The sequence below is a fragment of the Amblyomma maculatum genome, unplaced genomic scaffold (assembly GCF_055883805.1).
Source record: "Amblyomma maculatum isolate TAMU_Amacu unplaced genomic scaffold, ASM5588380v1 scaffold_15, whole genome shotgun sequence".
Lineage (NCBI taxonomy): Eukaryota > Metazoa > Arthropoda > Arachnida > Ixodida > Ixodidae > Amblyomma > Amblyomma maculatum.
The window spans coordinates 950,492-969,501 of record NW_028146740.1 but is presented as its reverse complement, the minus strand read 5'-3'; the positions used below and the strand labels follow the sequence as shown (position 1 = coordinate 969,501).

Sequence of the window (19,010 nt, the reverse complement as noted above, 5' to 3'; positions counted from 1 at the left end):
ATCTTTTAAGAAATGCGTTAGGTATGCCGTCGGTACCGTGTGACGACTTTACTTTCATATTTAGCAAGAGTGAAAATATCCCCTCACGACTAAGCTCTATGTCGGGCATTACAGCAGTAGACGGGAATTGGACAACATTCGGGGCTCGCACATGAGAGGAGCCTGGTCCAGCAAGAGCGAGCTGGAAGCTACTGCTGAATTCATTAGCAGTATAAGTGAGGTTGTCAGTTATGCTACCATTTATTTTCAGCTGTTCCACACTTCTTTTCGTTTCAGAGAGGAAGCGCCAAAACTTTTGGGGCGACTCTTTTAAGAAATTTGTTAGCGTTTGGCCATAAAACTTGCTGCGTGCGTTCCTTAATTTATTAAGCAGTTCGTCCTTAAGGGCAACCAGTTCAGTGGAAGCGTTTCCCTTCGTTTTCCGTCTTCGTGCAATACGGCGTTTTAAATGAATTATATCGCGGTTAATCCACGGATTGCGACGTTTTGCCGTCTTATGACGTAGTGGAACAAAACTTCTAATGCAGGATAGAATTAAAGCTTTAAACTTATTCCAAAGATGCGAGACATCGGCTCTCTGGTCGACTTCAGAAAAGGAGAAGTGTAAATTATCAAGAATGGACTCATCGTCGGCAGCTAAAAAGTTACGAAAAGTTTCGCGACAATGCATGGGTTTTTTACTGTCTAATTTCACATTTCAAGAATGAGCTTGTGGTCCGAAATTCCATCTGTGGTACTAACTGCGTAGTCATCGGGCATGTTTTTGAGAAATACAAGGTCAAGAACCGATTGCGTCGATTCAGTAATGCGTGTTAGGTCATTTACAATTTGCTTAAGATCATGAAAAAATATGGTGTCAAGAAGAAGGCGAGCGCTATCTGCATCTTCGGAACCCGAGACTGCAAAACTTTTCCAATCTATGCCAGGTAGATTAAAGTCTCCAGTAAGCACTAGCCTATGATTAGGTTTGAGCGTGCGCTCTAAATATCCTGCCAGTGATTCCATAAACGATACAGCACTTTTAGGAGGGCGGTAAACCACGCCGAGCAAAACGGAAAGATTTGGAAAGTTGATTGTGCACCATAAGCTTTCATGACCCGCGAATCCTTCCAGCTGAACTAAAGGTATATCTTTTTTTACTATCACAGCCACCCCACCTCCTCGTCCTTCGCGGTCACGTCTGATCATTTTGTGGGATGGTGGAATAATTTCAAAATCTGTAATATTAGATGAAAGCCACGTTTCCATGACAGCTATAATGTGCGGATCATAAATAAGAATAATCTCTTCTAAGTTACCCGACTTATTGACTAGACTTCGTGCATTAAGCGAAATAATGCGCAACTCTCTCATTCTGCGTCAGCAATATTCACCACTTGGCTTGGCGCGCGATAGCTGAACTGGTTGCGAGCTAGCCTCGTCCCACGTATATATGGTATCATCCACGCGTAGACGATCGTAGTCCAGTGTGATCTTTTTGGCCTTATCTTTGAATTGCTTTCCAAATTTCCACAAGTTAGAGCGTCTATTTAGTGTCGCTTTACAGTAGTCTTGATTAACGGAAAAGACTGTATTCTTCAGCTTATGACAGTTACGTAGTACTTCCATTTTCTCATTATAATCAAAAAAGTTAAGTATTACTGGTCTGGATTTGTCACTCCTTTTTGCTCCTATCCTGTGTACTCGTTCGACAGTTTTTGCCGAGACTCCAAGTTTTTCTTGGAATATGTCATCCAAAACCTTCTCTCTCAAACTCGTTGTGTCCTCATTTTCAGTTTCGGGAATGCCAAAAATAACGAGGTTTCTACGTCGACTTCTATCTTCCAAGTCATTGATCTTTTTCTGCTGGTCGATGATTACCTTCCTGAGGGAAGAAACCTCAGACCGCAGCTCTGCTATTTCTTCCGTGTGCTGCGAAATAACCCTGAGCGTTTCATTTAGGTCAGCAAGTTTAGCAGTGACCGTTGTTTCTAGAGATGTTTGAGACGCGGAGACAGTATCGATGGAAGCCTGCAAAGTCTGCATGTTCTTCAAGACAAGCTCAATTTTATCCGGTCCAGGATTTGCCTCAACATCCCCGGACAGCAAAATGAGAACAACAAACCAGGCTTCGTCAAGCAGCGAAAAGCAAACAGCCGGGCACGGCAGGACAATAGCAAACCTGTCATCGCTACGGTAACAAACGATGAAATCGACACGAACCTGTGTAAAGAACAGGAAGGGGTTCACCGGTGCGTTCGTCATGGTCCCGCCGTGCCCTCTGAAGCTCTGCTCGTTGAGATGCTGAATATATGCCGTCAGCGGTGGCGCTAAAGTTGCATGGGTGGAATCCGGGCTTGTCACAATGCCACGATTGCCATGAAATATGCTGTTATCTTGATTGGTGAGGATGATGGGCGCAGGCGCAGTTTGGATGGTAGTCCACAGCGTGACCTGTGTAAAGAACAGGAAGGGGTTCACCGGTGCGTTCGTCATGGTCCCGCCGTGCCCTCTGAAGCTCTGCTCGTTGAGATGCTGAATATATGCCGTCAGCGGTGGCGCTGAAATTGCATGGGTGGAATCCGGGCTTGTCACGATGCCACGATTGCCATGAAATATGCTGTTATCTTGATTGGTGAGGATGATGGGCGCAGGCGCAGTTTGGATGGTAGTCCACAGCGTGACCTGTGTAAAGAACAGGAAGGGGTTCACCGGTGCGTTCGTCATGGTCCCGCGATAACATGTTAAAGGAAGCTGGTGCATTTCGCTCCCTAGTAAAAATACACCCAAACATATTAGATTTCAATAGGCTTTGCAGTTAAAAATTTTGCAACTAATTGCAAAGTCCAATCTGCAGTCAATGATTTCAATTCGAGCATATTAGATAGTCTCGAGAGCTAAATTAAATGTTTCAGAGAGCAACTCATGCACTTAGGACCTGGACCCATTTACAAAGGAGCAGCAGACGTTAGCTGCAGAGTAGGATAAAAAAATTTACACATTATTTAAAAAAAAGTGCAAGAATTAGAGACCCTATGTCTAGAAGATCTATTAATGCGAAAGTATTACTTCGCTATGTTTATTTATTTATTTATTGTAAGTACCTACAGCGCCCATGAGGCATTATTGTAGGGGGACACAACTACACACAATAACACATGCAAAGAAGATATAAGAAACTTATCAGCAAGGTAACACAACACACTGATAGAACACTAAATGAATTCTCAAGTAGTATAAGTGATAACATAAAATACATTAACACAGCGCTGGCAAACGCACAGATTTCACAGATTTCTGTCCGCAGACCGCGTCCGCACACCGCATCCGCAGAACGTGTCTGCAAAATCATGTCCGCAGCAGTTGTGAGTAATTGAGAAGTGGTGGAGGTTAATGAGTGGTGTCAATCGATGGAGGGTGATTTAATGTTGCAGCAGCATCCGTTCTTTTGCATTGCTTCAATGCAGATTCTGCAGTGCTCTTTAACTTTGCAACATTTCTGATTTTACAACCCTAAAAAGTGTATTCATAGCTGTTTTCACAATTTCAGGAATACCTGTTTAAGTTCATTCAGTGAGACCATTAGATTGTGTTTTATTGATTGCAGGTTGCAGGTTGCACCAAGTGTGAAAGTGCGGGAGAAACCAGAGGTTGGAGTTTTGAGTTAAAAACGGAGTGGCTCTAAATTGCAGCAGTGCCATCGATCAAAGAAAGCTTTTATTGTCCTGCCAAGAAAAATAGGAAACATGCAACAAGTGGCATTCATAGTTAAAGATAATTATACTGTATTCTGCACGGAGGTGTCATGTCGTAAACCGGCAGTCAATATCTGTTATGTAAGAAACACACATTTAATTTACTGAGAATTATCATTTTATTGATATTTGCTCTTGTGGTGCTTGCCCACATAAAACTGCAATACCTTATCTGTGGGGACTTGCATAATTAAAGGCAAGGACAGTACCACATCAAGGTAAAGCTCACTCATTGAAGAAATCTTTTTTTTTAATTTGCAGTGCTGTTTATATGAATTTCCTATCTCAAATGAAAAAAATTCACACTAAGACTTATGCGAGTTTCTACAAGGTCAATATTTTTATTATAGATCGGTAGCCATCTCTTACATCATTTTCTTATTTCAGACTCAAAACAAAATAGTTTTTCTGTGTTTATTTCTTCATCAAGTTGGACCAGGCAAACGATTTTTCAAGTAAATAATTTCAATGTAAAACAGTCTCATTGAGATCATAGCCAGTAATAAACACACTATTATCAGCATACATGATGAGCTGAGCACTGTTGTCAATATGAATTATCTCATTTATGTACAAATTCAGCAAAAGTGTGCCTAATACTCTTCATTGAGGTACTAAACAAAATATATAAAGGATGATTTGTTTTTGTTACTGTTCATCTGATTCCTTGAATGGGACTTGATTCAAATATTGCCAATACCTTTGCGAGTGCTGGTAATTAAAAAAAATATCTCTACGAACGTGTGCTCCATGCTCTAGCAGATTTCATAGAGTTCCCCGATAGAATATTGAGCTTTTATATTAGCATTGCATGACATGTTAATTGGATGTGAAGCATGTTTGATGTTCACAAATGCATGCCATTTCCATAATTTCGACTCCTTTAATTGTACGAAATGTTGGCACAGAGCTGAACTGTTGCCATTGAATTGGACTCCAAATTGTTGACTGGGGGCCAATATCCAGTTGGAAATGGTCATTTCCGATTTTGATTTGGCCTCAACTGCTTTGTTAAACTTGGAACAAAGCCATACTGCCGCGTTGCAATCCATCGCTACGTACGTGGTTCGGCTAGAGCAGCTCTTTAGACACAGTGACAGACACAGAGACCAATGACAATTTTTATTTAAGAAACAGCCAACAAAGGGGAACTGAAAACATGGCAACTGCTCACCCCATACATGGTTACTATACAAAGGCACACTGCACTTGAACCTTGTCTAGGACGCCTAGCGCATAGGATGCTTTCGTGAAAAAAAAAAAAAAAAAACACGGCGTTGTACATGGCATCGAATCCAGGTGCGTACATTTCTGCCTTTTCCCGCGTGCTCTCGAGTTAAGTGATCCTTGGATGGCGACTATAACCTTCGAAATGTGATGCATTTATAAAAAAAAAAAATACACAGCGGCACAAAGCCGCGGTGTATATTGTAGCCTATCGCGAGGCCTAGTTTGTCGTCACTGCAGCACTGGAGAGAACGACGCTGGCCAAGTGCTAGCTGCAGCAGCTGTGGAATGCACGAGGTAAGTGAGAATTAAGCAGTACAGTACTTTATGAAGCAATATTCAAGACGATTATGCAGTTATATAAAATGTCGATACTTCCATTAACATTGCTGAACAAAGCCGCACCACACTGAGAATACTCTAGCTGTTAAGCCTGTTGTATGGGCTTAGCGTTCGTCGCGGCAGCAGACGCTTGCCACGTGTTCTGCAGCTGCTGCACGAAGACTCGGAAGAATGCGTGAGGGAAGCAGGTAATAAGCACTGTAGCACTTTATTAAATCAAATTTGACACGATTATGCATGCGTGTATTTACGTATAGCCTGGTAAAGAGGCCTAGCGCGCAAGTTATTTTGGTGGCCGCGGCGATTGATACGAAGCCACGTGCAACGTAGAGTGGGAAGAGGAGTACGGGATGTGCAGGTCTGCGGTCTGCCAGGAAACATTGGGGCGGCCCTGAAAAGGGCCGTTTGGATGCGCAGCGACGTGACGGCGTGGCGAACACAATGCCCTGCACTCGTCCGTGGCCCTTGCCGTGCACCGTCAATAGTGGTGCACTACGTCGTACACAGTGCCTGGTTATATGCTGCCCTGGATGCTGTAGCGATGCTTCTACTGTAGACATTTACGAGGGTTGCGGCGATGATCTTGGAGAGCTGATCGATGCCGCGATCCCTGACATGGGCTGCTGCGTACAAAGAAAATCCTCGGCCTCTTCGCAGCATACAGGAAACGGTGCTGCAAAAGAGTAGAAAAAAGTTGCATTATGAACATAGCGATTTGATGAATGCGCAACATATTACAAAAACTTCGACAAAGAAATCTGCGTTATTGTACCTCAATCAGGGTTGAGAATGCGCACGGCAGACGTGCGCCTCAGCATAGGGGAGAAAACCTGGGCCAGGGGGCGCTGCGCTACTCTGTGCGTTAATCCGTTAATCCTACTTAATCAATGAGAAAATTAGAAGACAAGGTTCTCAGTGGCTGTTAGAAGTAAACAAAAGGGATAAAAATATGCAGCTAAGAAATTCTGGCAACACTTGAATTCCCTGAATAATAAGACTAGCCTAGAGCAGAGGTCTATTGTTACAGATCAAGGTATTCGGCTAGAAGGGGAAAAGGCAATAGAGCATATTTATTTAGTACATACTGCAGGCCGTGAGGCCCAAGCAGGAGTGGATTACAAACAAGTTATTACGAGTGAGCAATAATACCACGATGCGAAAAGAACAAAGCACAAACAGCGGTAAATGAAAAAGATAATGGCACAGCATAACCAAAGCTAAACATGGTCATAAATCAGGTCAAGAGACTGTAGGCAGGTAGCTGGCAAGTTATTCCAATCACTGATGGTCTGCGGAAAGAAAGAGTGTTGAAATAACCTAGTCTTAGCAAAGTACGGGGTAAGAGAAAGGGGGTGAGAGTGTCGGGTTTGTCTGGTGTTCGATACTAGCAGGTACGGTGAAGAATCTATTCCAAGTTTATGGTTAAACAATAAGTATAAAAATTTCAGTCGAAGGAATTTTCGCCGGGATTGAAGGGTAGGTATTGAATTCGATTGCATCAGTGTAGAGACAGAGATTGTTCGACAGTACTGCGAAAACATGAAACGGACGGCTTTCCTTTGGATCCGCTCTAGAGCGTTTATGTTGGTGACAGTATACGGGTCCCATACAATACAGGCATACTCTAATTTAGTCCTTATAAAAGTTTCGTATGCTAATCTTTTAACTTTGAGAGGGGCATCCTTTAGCTTATGGCGCAACAAGCAAAGTTTTCGAAATGCAGACGAGCAAGTGTTAGAGATATGAGTGTTCCAGTTTAAGTTGCTTGTTAATGTCACACCAAGATATTTAAATTCGTTAACTTCAGCTATTAGACCTGAATCCAAAGAAAAAGAGTATTTTAACGGATTATGTTTTCTTGTAACACGTAGTAACACCGTCTTTTCCGAGTTTAGTTTCATTCCCCATTTACAACACCATGTGAATATGTTGTTAAGGGTCATGTTTAGTGCTACCTGGTCGTCAACTGACCGGATCTCATTAAAAATAATGCAGTCATCAGCATACATGCGGATCTGCACAGGCTCATTAACTATATTGACAATATCATTGCAATATATCAAAAACAGCAGCGGCCCAAGAACACTGCCCTGAGGGATACCAGATGTAACCGGAAGAGCACAAGAACTTTCTCCGTTAATTGTAACATACTGTTTGCGTTGCAATAAATACATAGAAACCCAGGCAACTAGGAAATCGGGCAATCCTATCATTTGAAGTTTCTCTATTAGTTTGTTATGCGGTACTAGGTCGAACGCCTTGCTGTAATCCAAAAAAATTAAGTCTACCTGGCCGGTCCTATCCACGACGGAAGCAAGAAAGTGAAATAAAGTGACTAACTGTGTGACCGTAGAAAACCCTTTCCTGAAGCCATGCTGGTGTTCCGACAAAATGTTATTATCTTGGAGAAATTTAGAAATGAGGTCGGCTACGATATGCTCCATGAATTTACAAGAAGAGCATAATATAGATATGGGTCGGTAGTTAGATAATAAAAGTGGGTCCCCCTTCTTCAGGACGGGCACCACACGTGCAGTCTTCCAGTCTTCAGGTATGGATGCAGTTCTAATAGAAGCTCGAAATATCAAAACGAGAAACTTGCACAGTGTTTCAGCAAAACGGCGAAGGAATGCGCCTGGTATACCATCAGGTCCTGGAGAAGATTTAACTTTTAGTCTAAGCAGCATGTTCAATACCCCTTCGTTTGAAATCAAGTCGGTAACATTAAGGAAATGCGAGGGGAAAGTAGAAAGTGAAGGTCCAGTTGAAGTAGAGAAGACACTGTGGAAGTATTGGTTAAAGTTTTGTGCAATAATCTTAGGATTAGTTAAAACTGCACCGTTATGAGATATTTGTTGTACACTCCTTTTGTTTTCCTTCATAAAGTTCCAGAACCTTTGAGGATCCTCAGAAATAAAGTTCGGGAGAGTAGTATTAAAATAAAAAGACTGCACGTACAATGGCAGCAGACAGAGCTGCGCGAGCTTCGCTGAAAGCATGAGATGCTGTTCTTTTCTTTCGTAGGCGTTTGGCCTTACGTTTTAAATGTATTATATGTCTATTCATCCATGGTGTGTATTTGCCTGTTTTCTTTGTTCTATCAGGCACAAAATTGCTCAAGCAAAAGTGGCATATCTTCTTAAATTTGTTCCAAAGAACAGCAGCATCATCTTCAGAGAAGTCAGTAATCTGCGATTCTAAGTAATCTAAAATGGCATCATCATCGGCACGTTCAAAATCCTTCACCGTTCTAACCACTGTATTATTTTTTACACGTTTGGAAACAAATTCCAAGCAAACAGATACTATTTTATGATCGGATAAGCCTGAATCGACCGACACAACATAATCATCAAAACAACGATCAAGAAAAACCAAATCAAGGACAGAACTAGACGAACCGTCTACACGCGTGGGCTCATTGACAATTTGAACGAGATTATTTTCAAACATGATATCGATCATAGCACTGGCTTCATTTTCAGAGTCGGGCCTGGAAAACAAGCGGTTCCAATGAATGCACGGAAGGTTGAAATCACCAACCAATATCATCTTGTGTTTACTGTAATCCCTCATATGATCTCTGAGCTTTATTAGAAGGTCGGGAATCGACTCTGGTGGTCTATATACTGCATACAATAAGAAAACATGCCCAAATAGGTTCACTTTTAAGCATAAACATTCAACATCTTTAACATCTGGAAGCAGAACGGTTTCTATATCAGATTTGGTTATTACAGCTACACCTCCGCCCCTAGTTGGTCTGTCTTTGCGATAAATTTTGAATGCTGGCGGAACTAGATCATCATTGCTGACCGCACTGTGCAACCAGGTTTCTGTAATGACGGCGATGTGTGGGTCGTATGATAAAAGAACTCCTTCAAGTAGGCTAGTCTTATTTACAATACTCCGGGCATTTATGTTTAGGAGCCTAACACGCTTATCCTGGACGCGTCATGTGCATGGTTCTTGGGGGGCTTTAGAAATTAACTGGCGTTCTTGTTTCGCCTCGTCCCAGTCATACACGTCACGGTCGATGTGCAATTTGTCATGAACAAGAAATACTTTTCTGCCTTGCAAATTCTCAGTTTTAGTACTCTGCCACAGCATCTTTCGTCTTTTTAAAGTAGCCGGTGAGTAATCGTTCTGGATAGAAATATCTGACCCTTTTAGTTTGCTGCAGTTTTTAAAGAGTGATGCTTTTTCATTGAAATCCGTAAAAAAGACTATAACCGGTCGTTTTGATGCCTTCTTACCCAGCCTGTGAATGCGACCAATTGATACGCATTTCACGCCAAGTTTTCCTTCAAAGGTTTCCGTGATTACTTTGCGCTTAAGATCAGATTCGGATTCATTTATTTCTTCGGGTATGCCGTAAACGATAAGGTTACATCGCCTGCTTCTATCTTCTAAATCTGTGAGCTTACGAGCTTGATGGCCTACAGAAGATTGGAATGTACGGAGCGCATTTTCACGACTAACGATGTCAGAAAAGTTTAAAGAACAAAGAAATGTAGTAGGTGCCTTAGTAGAGGACGATAGACCGGTTAGTGCAATTGTTCCAATTGGACAAAGAGAGTGGGAGAGGGCTGAGAAGAGAGTACCAAGTAGCACATCAGCAGGCCCAGATGGTATTCCTGTTAGGTTATTAAAGATGTTGGGCCCAAAGTCTAAGGAAACGTTAAGAGAGGTGGTGAGCAAAATGTTAATGGATAGCAAAGTTCCTGATGAATGGAGACTAAGTAGAATGAGCATGATATATAAGGGAAAGGGGGACAAAGCTGACATAGGCAACTACCGTCCCATAACAGTAACATCAGTGGTCTACAGGGTGGTGATGCAGATTATAAAGGACAGACTGCAGGCATGGGTAGAGAGCAAGGGGGTGCTGGGAGAGCTGCAGAATGGCTTCCGGAAACAAAGGAGGTTAGAGGACAATCTGTTCTCATTGACACAGTGTATCGAGGTAGCAGAAAAGGAACACAGACCCCTATGGCTAGCTTTTCTAGATATCAAAGGAGCCTATGACAGTGTACTTCAAGAAGCCTTATGGAGTATTCTGGATGTGTTAGGTGTGGAAAGCGGAGTAACTAATCTTTTAAAAGATATTTATAAGGATAACCAAGTGCTAATAAAATGGGAAAAAAAGGTGTCGAAGCCTGTAGAGGTAAAGAAGGGGCTTAGACAAGGATGTCCCCTGTCACCTTTGTTGTTCATGCTGTACCTGCAAGGATTAGAGGCTAAACTAGAGGGGAGTGGACTCGGCTTCAACCTTTCTTTATTCAAGCAAGGAGAATTTATCCCACAGTCATTACCAGGACTAATGTATGCAGATGATATAGTACTGATGGCTGACAACAGGGTAGATTTGCAGGAGTTGATGGATATCTGCGGTACAGAGGGAGATAAGTTAGGTCTGCAGTTTAGCAAGGAAAAATCGGCAGTCATGATTTTTAATGATAATGAGACCGGCGAACATAGGATACAGGAGGACATGCTGGAAGTAGTGGATAAGTACAAGTATCTTGGGGTGTGGATAAATACTGGAGCTGAATACCTAACGGAGCATGAAAAATATGTGGCAGCTAAGGGAAGTAGAAACGCAGCCGTCATGAAAAACAGGGCGCTTTGGAATTACAATAGGTATGAAGTGGTGCGAGGGATTTGGAAAGGGGTGATGGTTCCTAGTCTGACTTTTGCCAACGCAGTCCTGTGTATGAGATCAGAGGTCCGAGCACGGTTGGAAATTAAACAGCGCGGGGTGGGTAGGCTTGCTTTGGGAGCTCATGGGAATACGCCAAACCAAGGTGTGCAGGGTGACCTGGGATGGTCTTCTTTTGAGAGCAGGGAAGCTGGCAGCAAGATAGCGTTTGAGCAACGATTGAGAAAAATGGGAGAAAAGCGGTGGGCTAGGAAAGTCTTCAGCTACCTCTACATGAGGAATGTTGACACAAGATGGAGAAGGCGGACAAGAAAATTGGCAAGCAAATATTTGGACAGCAGTAGGGGGACCAGCCAGGAATTATCAATTAAGAAAAAGGTTAAGGAAACAGAGAGGGGTCTGTGGAAAACAGGGATGGAGACTAAATCAGCATTAGAAATGTACCGAACGTTCAAGCAGGAAATAGCCAAAGAAAACATTTACGATAATTCTAGGGGCAGCCCATTGTTGTTCGAGGCTAGGACAGGAGTATTGCGGACTAAGACGTACCGAGTCAAGTACCAAGAGATAGACACGCTGTGCAGGGTGTGTGGGGAGGATGAGGAAACGCCTGAACACTTAATAATTTCCTGTAAAGGGCTCCGCCCTATAGTTCAAGGCAATGGGCCAGATTTAGCCAAAGCATTGGGGTTTAAGGATAATGAAGGGAAAATAGACTTTAAAAGGGTAGAAATAACCAAACGAAGGTTAGCTGATTGGTGGCTGAAAGGAAGGCAAGAATAGGTCCACACTATATATTACTATTGACGGCTAGGCGGCCTGTGGCGCCGCCGCCCGATTCAAAGGGTTCAGCCTTATCCATCCATCGTTCTGTTCTTTCTGTTCTTTCTGTTCTTCTGTTCTTTCACGGTGAGGCAGGGACCACGTGCGGACCACGTGCAGACTTCTGGGGACTCCGAGGGAATTTGCCAGCGACGTCGTCCGAAGCTAAGTGCGCTTTTATATTTATTGTTTAGCTTTGAAAGCGTATTCTCCTGCATGCGTTAAAGCACTAATTTCAATCATAGGACCAGGGAAAGCGGAGGTAACCGATTTTCCCTAGGTAGGTGGGCGGGCTGCCTATGGGTCGTAAAGTTAAGGAAGACATGGGGGGCGAGGAGCTGGTGCAATGTGACGAGTGCAGGCGCTGGTGCTACATGGACGAAACTGGTTTTGAAAGCTTAGATGACGCGGGGGAGACTAGTTTCTCGTGCAAGTTGTGCGTTAGGTTTAAGGAGACCATTCTGAGGCTGGAGGGTGAATGGGCCGTAAAGATTCAGGAGCTCGGGAGGGACCTGAAGGTTGAGAGTGAGAAAAGGATGGCGCTGGAGGCACAGGCAGTAGAGCTGGTTAGGATGGAAGGGGCAAAGACCGACCAGCTAGAGGAGATAGGGTCTCAGCTCAGGGAAGAACAACAAAAGCGAGCCGAGCTGGAAGGTCAGGTGAAGGCGCTTATGGCGCGGACAGCGAAAGACCCCGGGTCGGAGCAAAGTCAGGGGGTGGATGAGACCAGTGTTAAGACCCCTCATGATGACGGAGATGGAAAGGAGGCGGGCAGAGAAGATCACCCGGTGGCGGCGGAGTCGCAAGAGGCGGCTACACGATGCTACAGCGAAGTAGCAAAACAGTTGGCGGGAGGGCTAGCGACAAGCCCGGAATCGCGCGAGAAAGGTGAAACGCCGCTACGACAGGAGAACCAACGAGAGCGAACCGGGCGGCAGTTAGCGCAAGCTGGAGATGAAAGGCTGGATCGTAGGAGAGTTCTGGTGGTGGGGGACTCAAATGTAGCAAGGTTTGAGGAAGCTGTCCTAGCAACAGTGAAGGGTGACAGGCGTTTGAAGGTGGAGGCCCAATCGGGGAAAGGTATGGTTGAAGCGATGACCAAAGCCCAGGAGGTGGTAGGGAACAACAGGGATGTAGAAACCCTGGTCATCATCCATGCTGGACTCAATGATGTCTTGAAGGGGACGAGCCGGAATCTCGGGAGGCAGTTAGAGGTAGGTATAAATAACATAAAGGAGGCCTCTGAGAAAGTACACGTGACTGTATGCACAATCCCGGAAGTAGAAGGGCAGTCCAGCAGAACAGAGGGGAGAGTAGTCGAAGCCAACCGGGTCATTAGGAGCCTAAGCCGACGACTTGGGTACACCACAATGGAGGTTAACAGGGATGTGTACGCGGCCGGCCTCCACCCGTTTGCACGAGAAGGCATCCACTACAGCCGGGCCACCAGTAGGAGGGTAGGAGGCAGGATAGGCCGCCAGGCAACAGCTTTTTTAGGAGGGCCCAGGGCCCTGAAGCCACCAGTTTAAACAAAGGCGACCAAGAGGACGAACATAGACTAGGGAAACATAGAAGCCATAGGAGAAGCAACAGGCATAAGCGCAAGAGCCAAATTAATTCAGACATAGGGTATATTAACATGCAAGGAGGCAGGAATAGGCTAAAATGGGAGGAAATAGAAGAGCAGCTTAGGCAGGAGAAGTTAATGGTTTATGGATTTGTGGAGACGCATCTTCGGGACATGGAGCAATCACCCTGTAACCCTGATTATGCATGGGAATACTGCAACAGAACAGAGGGCAGCAGAAAGGGAGGGGGAATTGGGGCATTCATCCATAAAAGTACAAATTGGCAAAGAGTCAAACAGGAATGTAAGGAACATTTATGGCTAAAAGGAAAAGTGGCAGGGGAGCAAACACTCCTTGGCTTTGTATACCTGTGGACAGGAGCAACTGCCAAAGAGGAAAACAAAAAAATGGTAGAATGTATAGCAGGTGACATTAATGAGCTAGGAAAAGGATGCGAAATAATTATAGTAGGGGACATGAATGCTCATATAGAAGATATAGATGGATACACAGACTCGACAGGTACCATGCTGCTGGATATGTGTGAAAGACACGACTTAGTTGTCTGTAACAGTACTGAGAAGTGTGACGGGGTCATAACGTGGGAGGTAGGGAGTCGGCATTCGACAATAGATTATGCGATAATGTCACACAGGATGTACGATAGGCTAAGGGTCATGAACATAGATGAACATGGTGCCAGGAGTCTAGGCAGTGATCATAAACGTATCAAGATGAGTTTTGGAATAAAAACTAATTCAGGAATGAAACATGATGACCAGCCAGATGGGATCTTTTACTCGGAGCAGCAAATAGAAACAGCAAGCACCCAAATTGAAGCAGTAATCTCTAAGGATAAGAAAGCAGAGTGGACATACACAAAGTTAATGGGACTGTTTGGGCTAGAGTTGGCTAAGGTGCGAGTCAGGAAAAAAAGGACAAGACGAAAACCAAAGAGCTGGTGGGATGGGGAGGTGAAGAAGGCCATAGATAAACGCCAGGAAGCCTCCAGGGAACACAGATATTCTAAGCATAGGGGAGACCCAGAAGCAGACGTTGAGAGAAAATGGAATAAATACATAAAATGTAGAAGGGAGGCATCCTACTTAATCAATGAGAAAATTAGAAGATAAGGTTCCCAGTGGCTGTCAGAAGTAAACAAAAGGGATAAAAATGCAGCTAAGAAATTCTGGCAACACTTGAATTCCCTGAATAATAAGACTAGCCTAGAGCAGAGGTCTATTGTTACAGATCAAGGTATTCGGCTAGAAGGGGAAAAGGCAATAGAGCATATACGACTAACGATGTCAGAAAAGTTTAAAGAACAAAGAAATGTAGTAGGTGCCTTAGTAGAGGACGATAGACCGGTTAGTGCAATTGTTCCAATTGGACAAAGAGAGTGGGAAAGGGCTGAGAAGAGAGTACCAAGTAGCACATCAGCAGGCCCAGATGGTATTCCTGTTAGGTTATTAAAGATGTTGGGCCCAAAGTCTAAGGAAACGTTAAGAGAGGTGGTGAGCAAAATGTTAATGGATGGCAAAGTTCCTGATGAATGGAGACTAAGTAGAATGAGCATGATATATAAGGGAAAGGGGGACAAAGCTGACGTAGGCAACTACCGTCCCATAACAGTAACATCAGTGGTCTACAGGGTGGTGATGCAGATTATAAAGGACAGACTGCAGGCATGGGTAGAGAGCAAGGGGGTGCTGGGAGAGCTGCAGAATGGCTTCCGGAAACAAAGGAGGTTAGAGGACAATCTGTTCTCATTGACACAGTGTATCGAGGTAGCAGAAAAGGAACACAGACCCCTATGGCTAGCTTTTCTAGATATCAAAGGAGCCTATGACAGTGTACTTCAAGAAGCCTTATGGAGTATTCTGGATGTGTTAGGTGTGGAAAGCGGAGTAACTAATCTTTTAAAAGATATTTATAAGGATAACCAAGTGCTAATAAAATGGGAAAAAAAGGTGTCGAAGCCTGTAGAGGTAAAGAAGGGGCTTAGACAAGGATGTCCCCTGTCACCTCTGTTGTTCATGCTGTACCTGCAAGGATTAGAGGCTAAACTAGAGGGGAGTGGACTCGGCTTCAACCTTTCTTTATTCAAGCAAGGAGAATTTATCCCACAGTCATTACCAGGACTAATGTATGCAGATGATATAGTACTGATGGCTGACAACAGGGTAGATTTGCAGGAGTTGATGGATATCTGCGGTACAGAGGGAGATAAGTTAGGTCTGCAGTTTAGCAAGGAAAAATCGGCAGTCATGATTTTTAATGATAATGAGACCGGCGAACACAGGATACAGGAGGACATGCTGGAAGTAGTGGATAAGTACAAGTATCTTGGGGTGTGGATAAATACTGGAGCTGAATACCTAACGGAGCATGAAAAATATGTGGCAGCTAAGGGAAGTAGAAACGCAGCCGTCATGAAAAACAGGGCGCTTTGGAATTACAATAGGTATGAGGTGGTGCGAGGGATTTGGAAAGGGGTGATGGTTCCTAGTCTGACTTTTGCCAACGCAGTCCTGTGTATGAGATCAGAGGTCCGAGCACGGTTGGAAATTAAACAGCGCGGGGTGGGTAGGCTTGGTTTGGGAGCTCATGGGAATACGCCAAACCAAGGTGTGCAGGGTGACCTGGGATGGTCTTCTTTTGAGAGCAGGGAAGCTGGCAGCAAGATAGCGTTTGAGCAACGATTGAGAAAAATGGGAGAAAAGCGGTGGGCTAGGAAAGTCTTCAGCTACCTCTACATGAGGAATGTTGACACAAGATGGAGAAGGCGGACAAGAAAATTGGCAAGCAAATATTTGGACAGCAGTAGGGGGACCAGCCAGGAATTATCAATTAAGAAAAAGGTTAAGGAAACAGAGAGGGGTCTGTGGAAAACATGGATGGAGACTAAACCAGCATTAGAAATGTACCGAACGTTCAAGCAGGAAATAGCGAAAGAAAACATTTACGATAATTCTAGGGGCAGCCCATTGTTGTTCGAGGCTAGGACAGGAGTATTGCGGACTAAGACGTACCGAGTCAAGTACCAAGAGATAGACACGCTGTGCAGGGTGTGTGGGGAGGATGAGGAAACGCCTGAACACTTAATAATTTCCTGTAAAGGGCTCCGCCCTATAGTTCAAGGCAATGGGCCAGATTTAGCCAAAGCATTGGGGTTTAAGGATAATGAAGGGAAAATAGACTTTAAAAGGGTAGAAATAACCAAACGAAGGTTAGCTGATTGGTGGCTGAAAGGAAGGCAAGAATAGGTCCACACTATATATTACTATTCACGGCTAGGCGGCCTGTGGCGCCGCCGCCCGATTCAAAGGGTTCAGCCTTATCCATCCATCCATCGTCAGCGCCCTCCATGGAGACCCCGTTATAACCCCGTCAAAATCTACGCGCAGCCCGGCCGCGTCGTCTGCTAGCCGCCGCATAGAAAAGCATGTTGTCGTCTGCTCCGCGCTGCTTTCTAGCACGTGTTTGCGCGCGTGCGCTCGGTTGTTTCTCTCCTCCTCCGACCGCATTGTGGCCACTGTCGCGCTCTAACAATGAGGGGGGAAGAAGAAAGAAAGAAAAGAACTAGAATGAAAAAAAAATGACGGCGCACTTTTTTCGCGAAGCTTGTGTGGAAACGGTAACGGGATGGTTGTGGGCCCTTTTTTTTTTGGGGGGGGGGGGGGGGATATCTCGTACCGTTCGTGTGTCGTCTCTAACTGGCGGTGCCGAAGCAGCCATCGTGGAACCGAGTCGGCCTCAAGAAACAGATATTCGTCATTAACGCGATCACTTTACGTCAATCATCCTATCCTCATACGCGATCCTGCTTCGGGAGCTCAAAACTGCGCGTTCGCTATAGGAGATAACTGAACTAGGAATTGCGCAGCGTAACAGTGGAATTAAGAAGACAAAGGTTTCCGTGGAGAGATGTCCCCGTGTGCATGGAAAGTCGTCAGACATTTCCTCGCTGTTCGTCTCGAGGAGAGGAAACTGCCGCAGAAATGGCATGCCTCGGCTTCTGGGGAATGACCCAAGTCGTTAGGAACACCTCATCGTTAAAGGTAGATAGGTCATTGATTTCGAACGGCAGCGCCGCAGCAGCGAACTTCCCCTGGCCGGTGTCGGCAGGAACCAAAGGGTAAGGCGGCATGCTTTGTGCCTTTGTAGGGAACGCATCCTAAACGCGCCGAAAACAGGCCCCACGGCGCCGGCTGCACTGCCTACAACGTTTGTCCCCACAGAGCTGAATAGGCCCCTTTCAAGTGACCAGTCACAAAGGGAAAGGAAGGAGCACTCGTCGCTGTGTACAAGCCTATCGGTTATTCTCAACCAGAAGGCTGGACCCTTCATTCTGTGAACATGGATAGAGGCATCAAGAGGTGCCGCCTCAAGTCCTTCAAAATACCTGTCGTTTGCCTCCCGCCTTCAAGTAGCGATTTCGTGTTCATTTTTTTTTTATGTCTGAGCCTGCCAACAAGCGCTCTTTGAAAACAATGTCCGGCGATCAATTAATCATAATTTCTCACTTTCGAAAGCACTGATAAAAAGCTGCCTCCAGCCAGCCTCTATGTCAGCCGGGGCACAGAAAAAATCAAAATTAAGAAATCCCACTGGCAAAGAGCGCCGGCTTTGCGCGCGAAGACGCGCCACCACCCCCCTCGTCCTCACTCTCCTTCTCCCGCTCCGCGTGCACGCGCGGCTGAACGTAGCACGCGCTCCCGAGCGAGCAGGCTGCGCAGACTCCGTAGACAGCCGCGCGCAGCGCGGGCGCGAATGCGCGTAGGTTTTGTAGTTCCTCTCCTCTCCGCTGGAAACCGAGCGCTGGCGTCGCGGTGCCGACGGCGGATGTTCGATTTTTTCTTTTTTTTTTGAACACGAGGAGCGTCCATGCCACGAGCTGCTGCTGCATGAGGTCCTGGAAGCACGTGGGGAGAGACAAGCGACACAGCACTTATAAATAAGCAAAATGCGAGACAATTGTGCGCAATTTATACTTACCTTGACGGTGCTTGCGATCTCCCGCAGGTCGTCGCCATTATCAACGTCATTCCGCCCAACGTACAGCACGGATCGGCGTGCTGAAAGCGCATTGACGTAAACGCGCAGGCCCGCCATCGTCGAGCACCTCGGTGACCGAACGCGCCGGTGCCATGCTGCAGCGAGATCCACGAACCGAATGCCGGAATCGCGCGCGTTGCCAGAGCGGGGGGCACCTAGCGATTCCCTAGAGAGTCTAGGGACGAAAAAAAACAAGCAAACCCAGTTTTTGACTACGTCACGTCCGGTTAAGCATCGAGCCCGACGCAAAAAACGTCACGCCAAGCCGCGGCGTGTCCACCAATCAGCGTTTCCAGCCGAGCTACCCCTAAACGCTTCTGTCGCGGCAGGAAAGACCGTTGTTTAGTACTTGTTCCAGCACACTAGCGGTATAGTGAACTAGCGGTGCCCCGATGGTAGTGCCATCTATCGTTCTGCCGTGAAAGCTTCTAACGATGGTTTTTAACAGCGCCGCTTGGCGGCGCGCAGTTCGAATTATGGGTGGCGGCGCCAATTTTTGAGTGAATTAACGAGCTGTTACGCGCATAGACTTCTATGCACTGCGGACCGGACCACGATGACTATTTCGAATTATCCAAAATTTCGAATTAACGAGTT

The 19,010-nt window shown here is 45.3% G+C and overlaps 3 protein-coding genes across 3 annotated transcripts; 1 reads left to right on the top strand and 2 right to left on the bottom strand.

Annotated features, from left to right (window-relative positions):
* Positions 1-1,152: 1,152 nt before the first annotated feature.
* On the bottom strand, positions 1,153-2,494 carry LOC146171901 (uncharacterized). Its single transcript, XM_084586127.1, has one exon. The coding sequence runs from the start codon at positions 2,473-2,475 to the stop codon at positions 1,360-1,362; it is 1,116 nt and encodes a 371-aa protein (XP_084442253.1). The 5' UTR covers positions 2,476-2,494; the 3' UTR covers positions 1,153-1,359.
* A 9,393-nt stretch (positions 2,495-11,887) lies between these two features.
* LOC146171900 (uncharacterized) lies at positions 11,888-13,529 on the top strand. Its single transcript, XM_084586255.1, has one exon. The coding sequence runs from the start codon at positions 12,087-12,089 to the stop codon at positions 13,314-13,316; it is 1,230 nt and encodes a 409-aa protein (XP_084442381.1). The 5' UTR covers positions 11,888-12,086; the 3' UTR covers positions 13,317-13,529.
* A 4,046-nt stretch (positions 13,530-17,575) lies between these two features.
* LOC146171899 (uncharacterized) lies at positions 17,576-18,488 on the bottom strand. The gene is made up of 3 exons (XM_084586208.1): positions 18,354-18,488; positions 18,072-18,270; positions 17,576-17,610 (listed from the first exon to the last, which is right to left on the bottom strand). The coding sequence occupies exons 1-3, from the start codon at positions 18,468-18,470 to the stop codon at positions 17,576-17,578; spliced, it is 351 nt and encodes a 116-aa protein (XP_084442334.1). The 5' UTR covers positions 18,471-18,488.
* Positions 18,489-19,010: the final 522 nt, after the last annotated feature.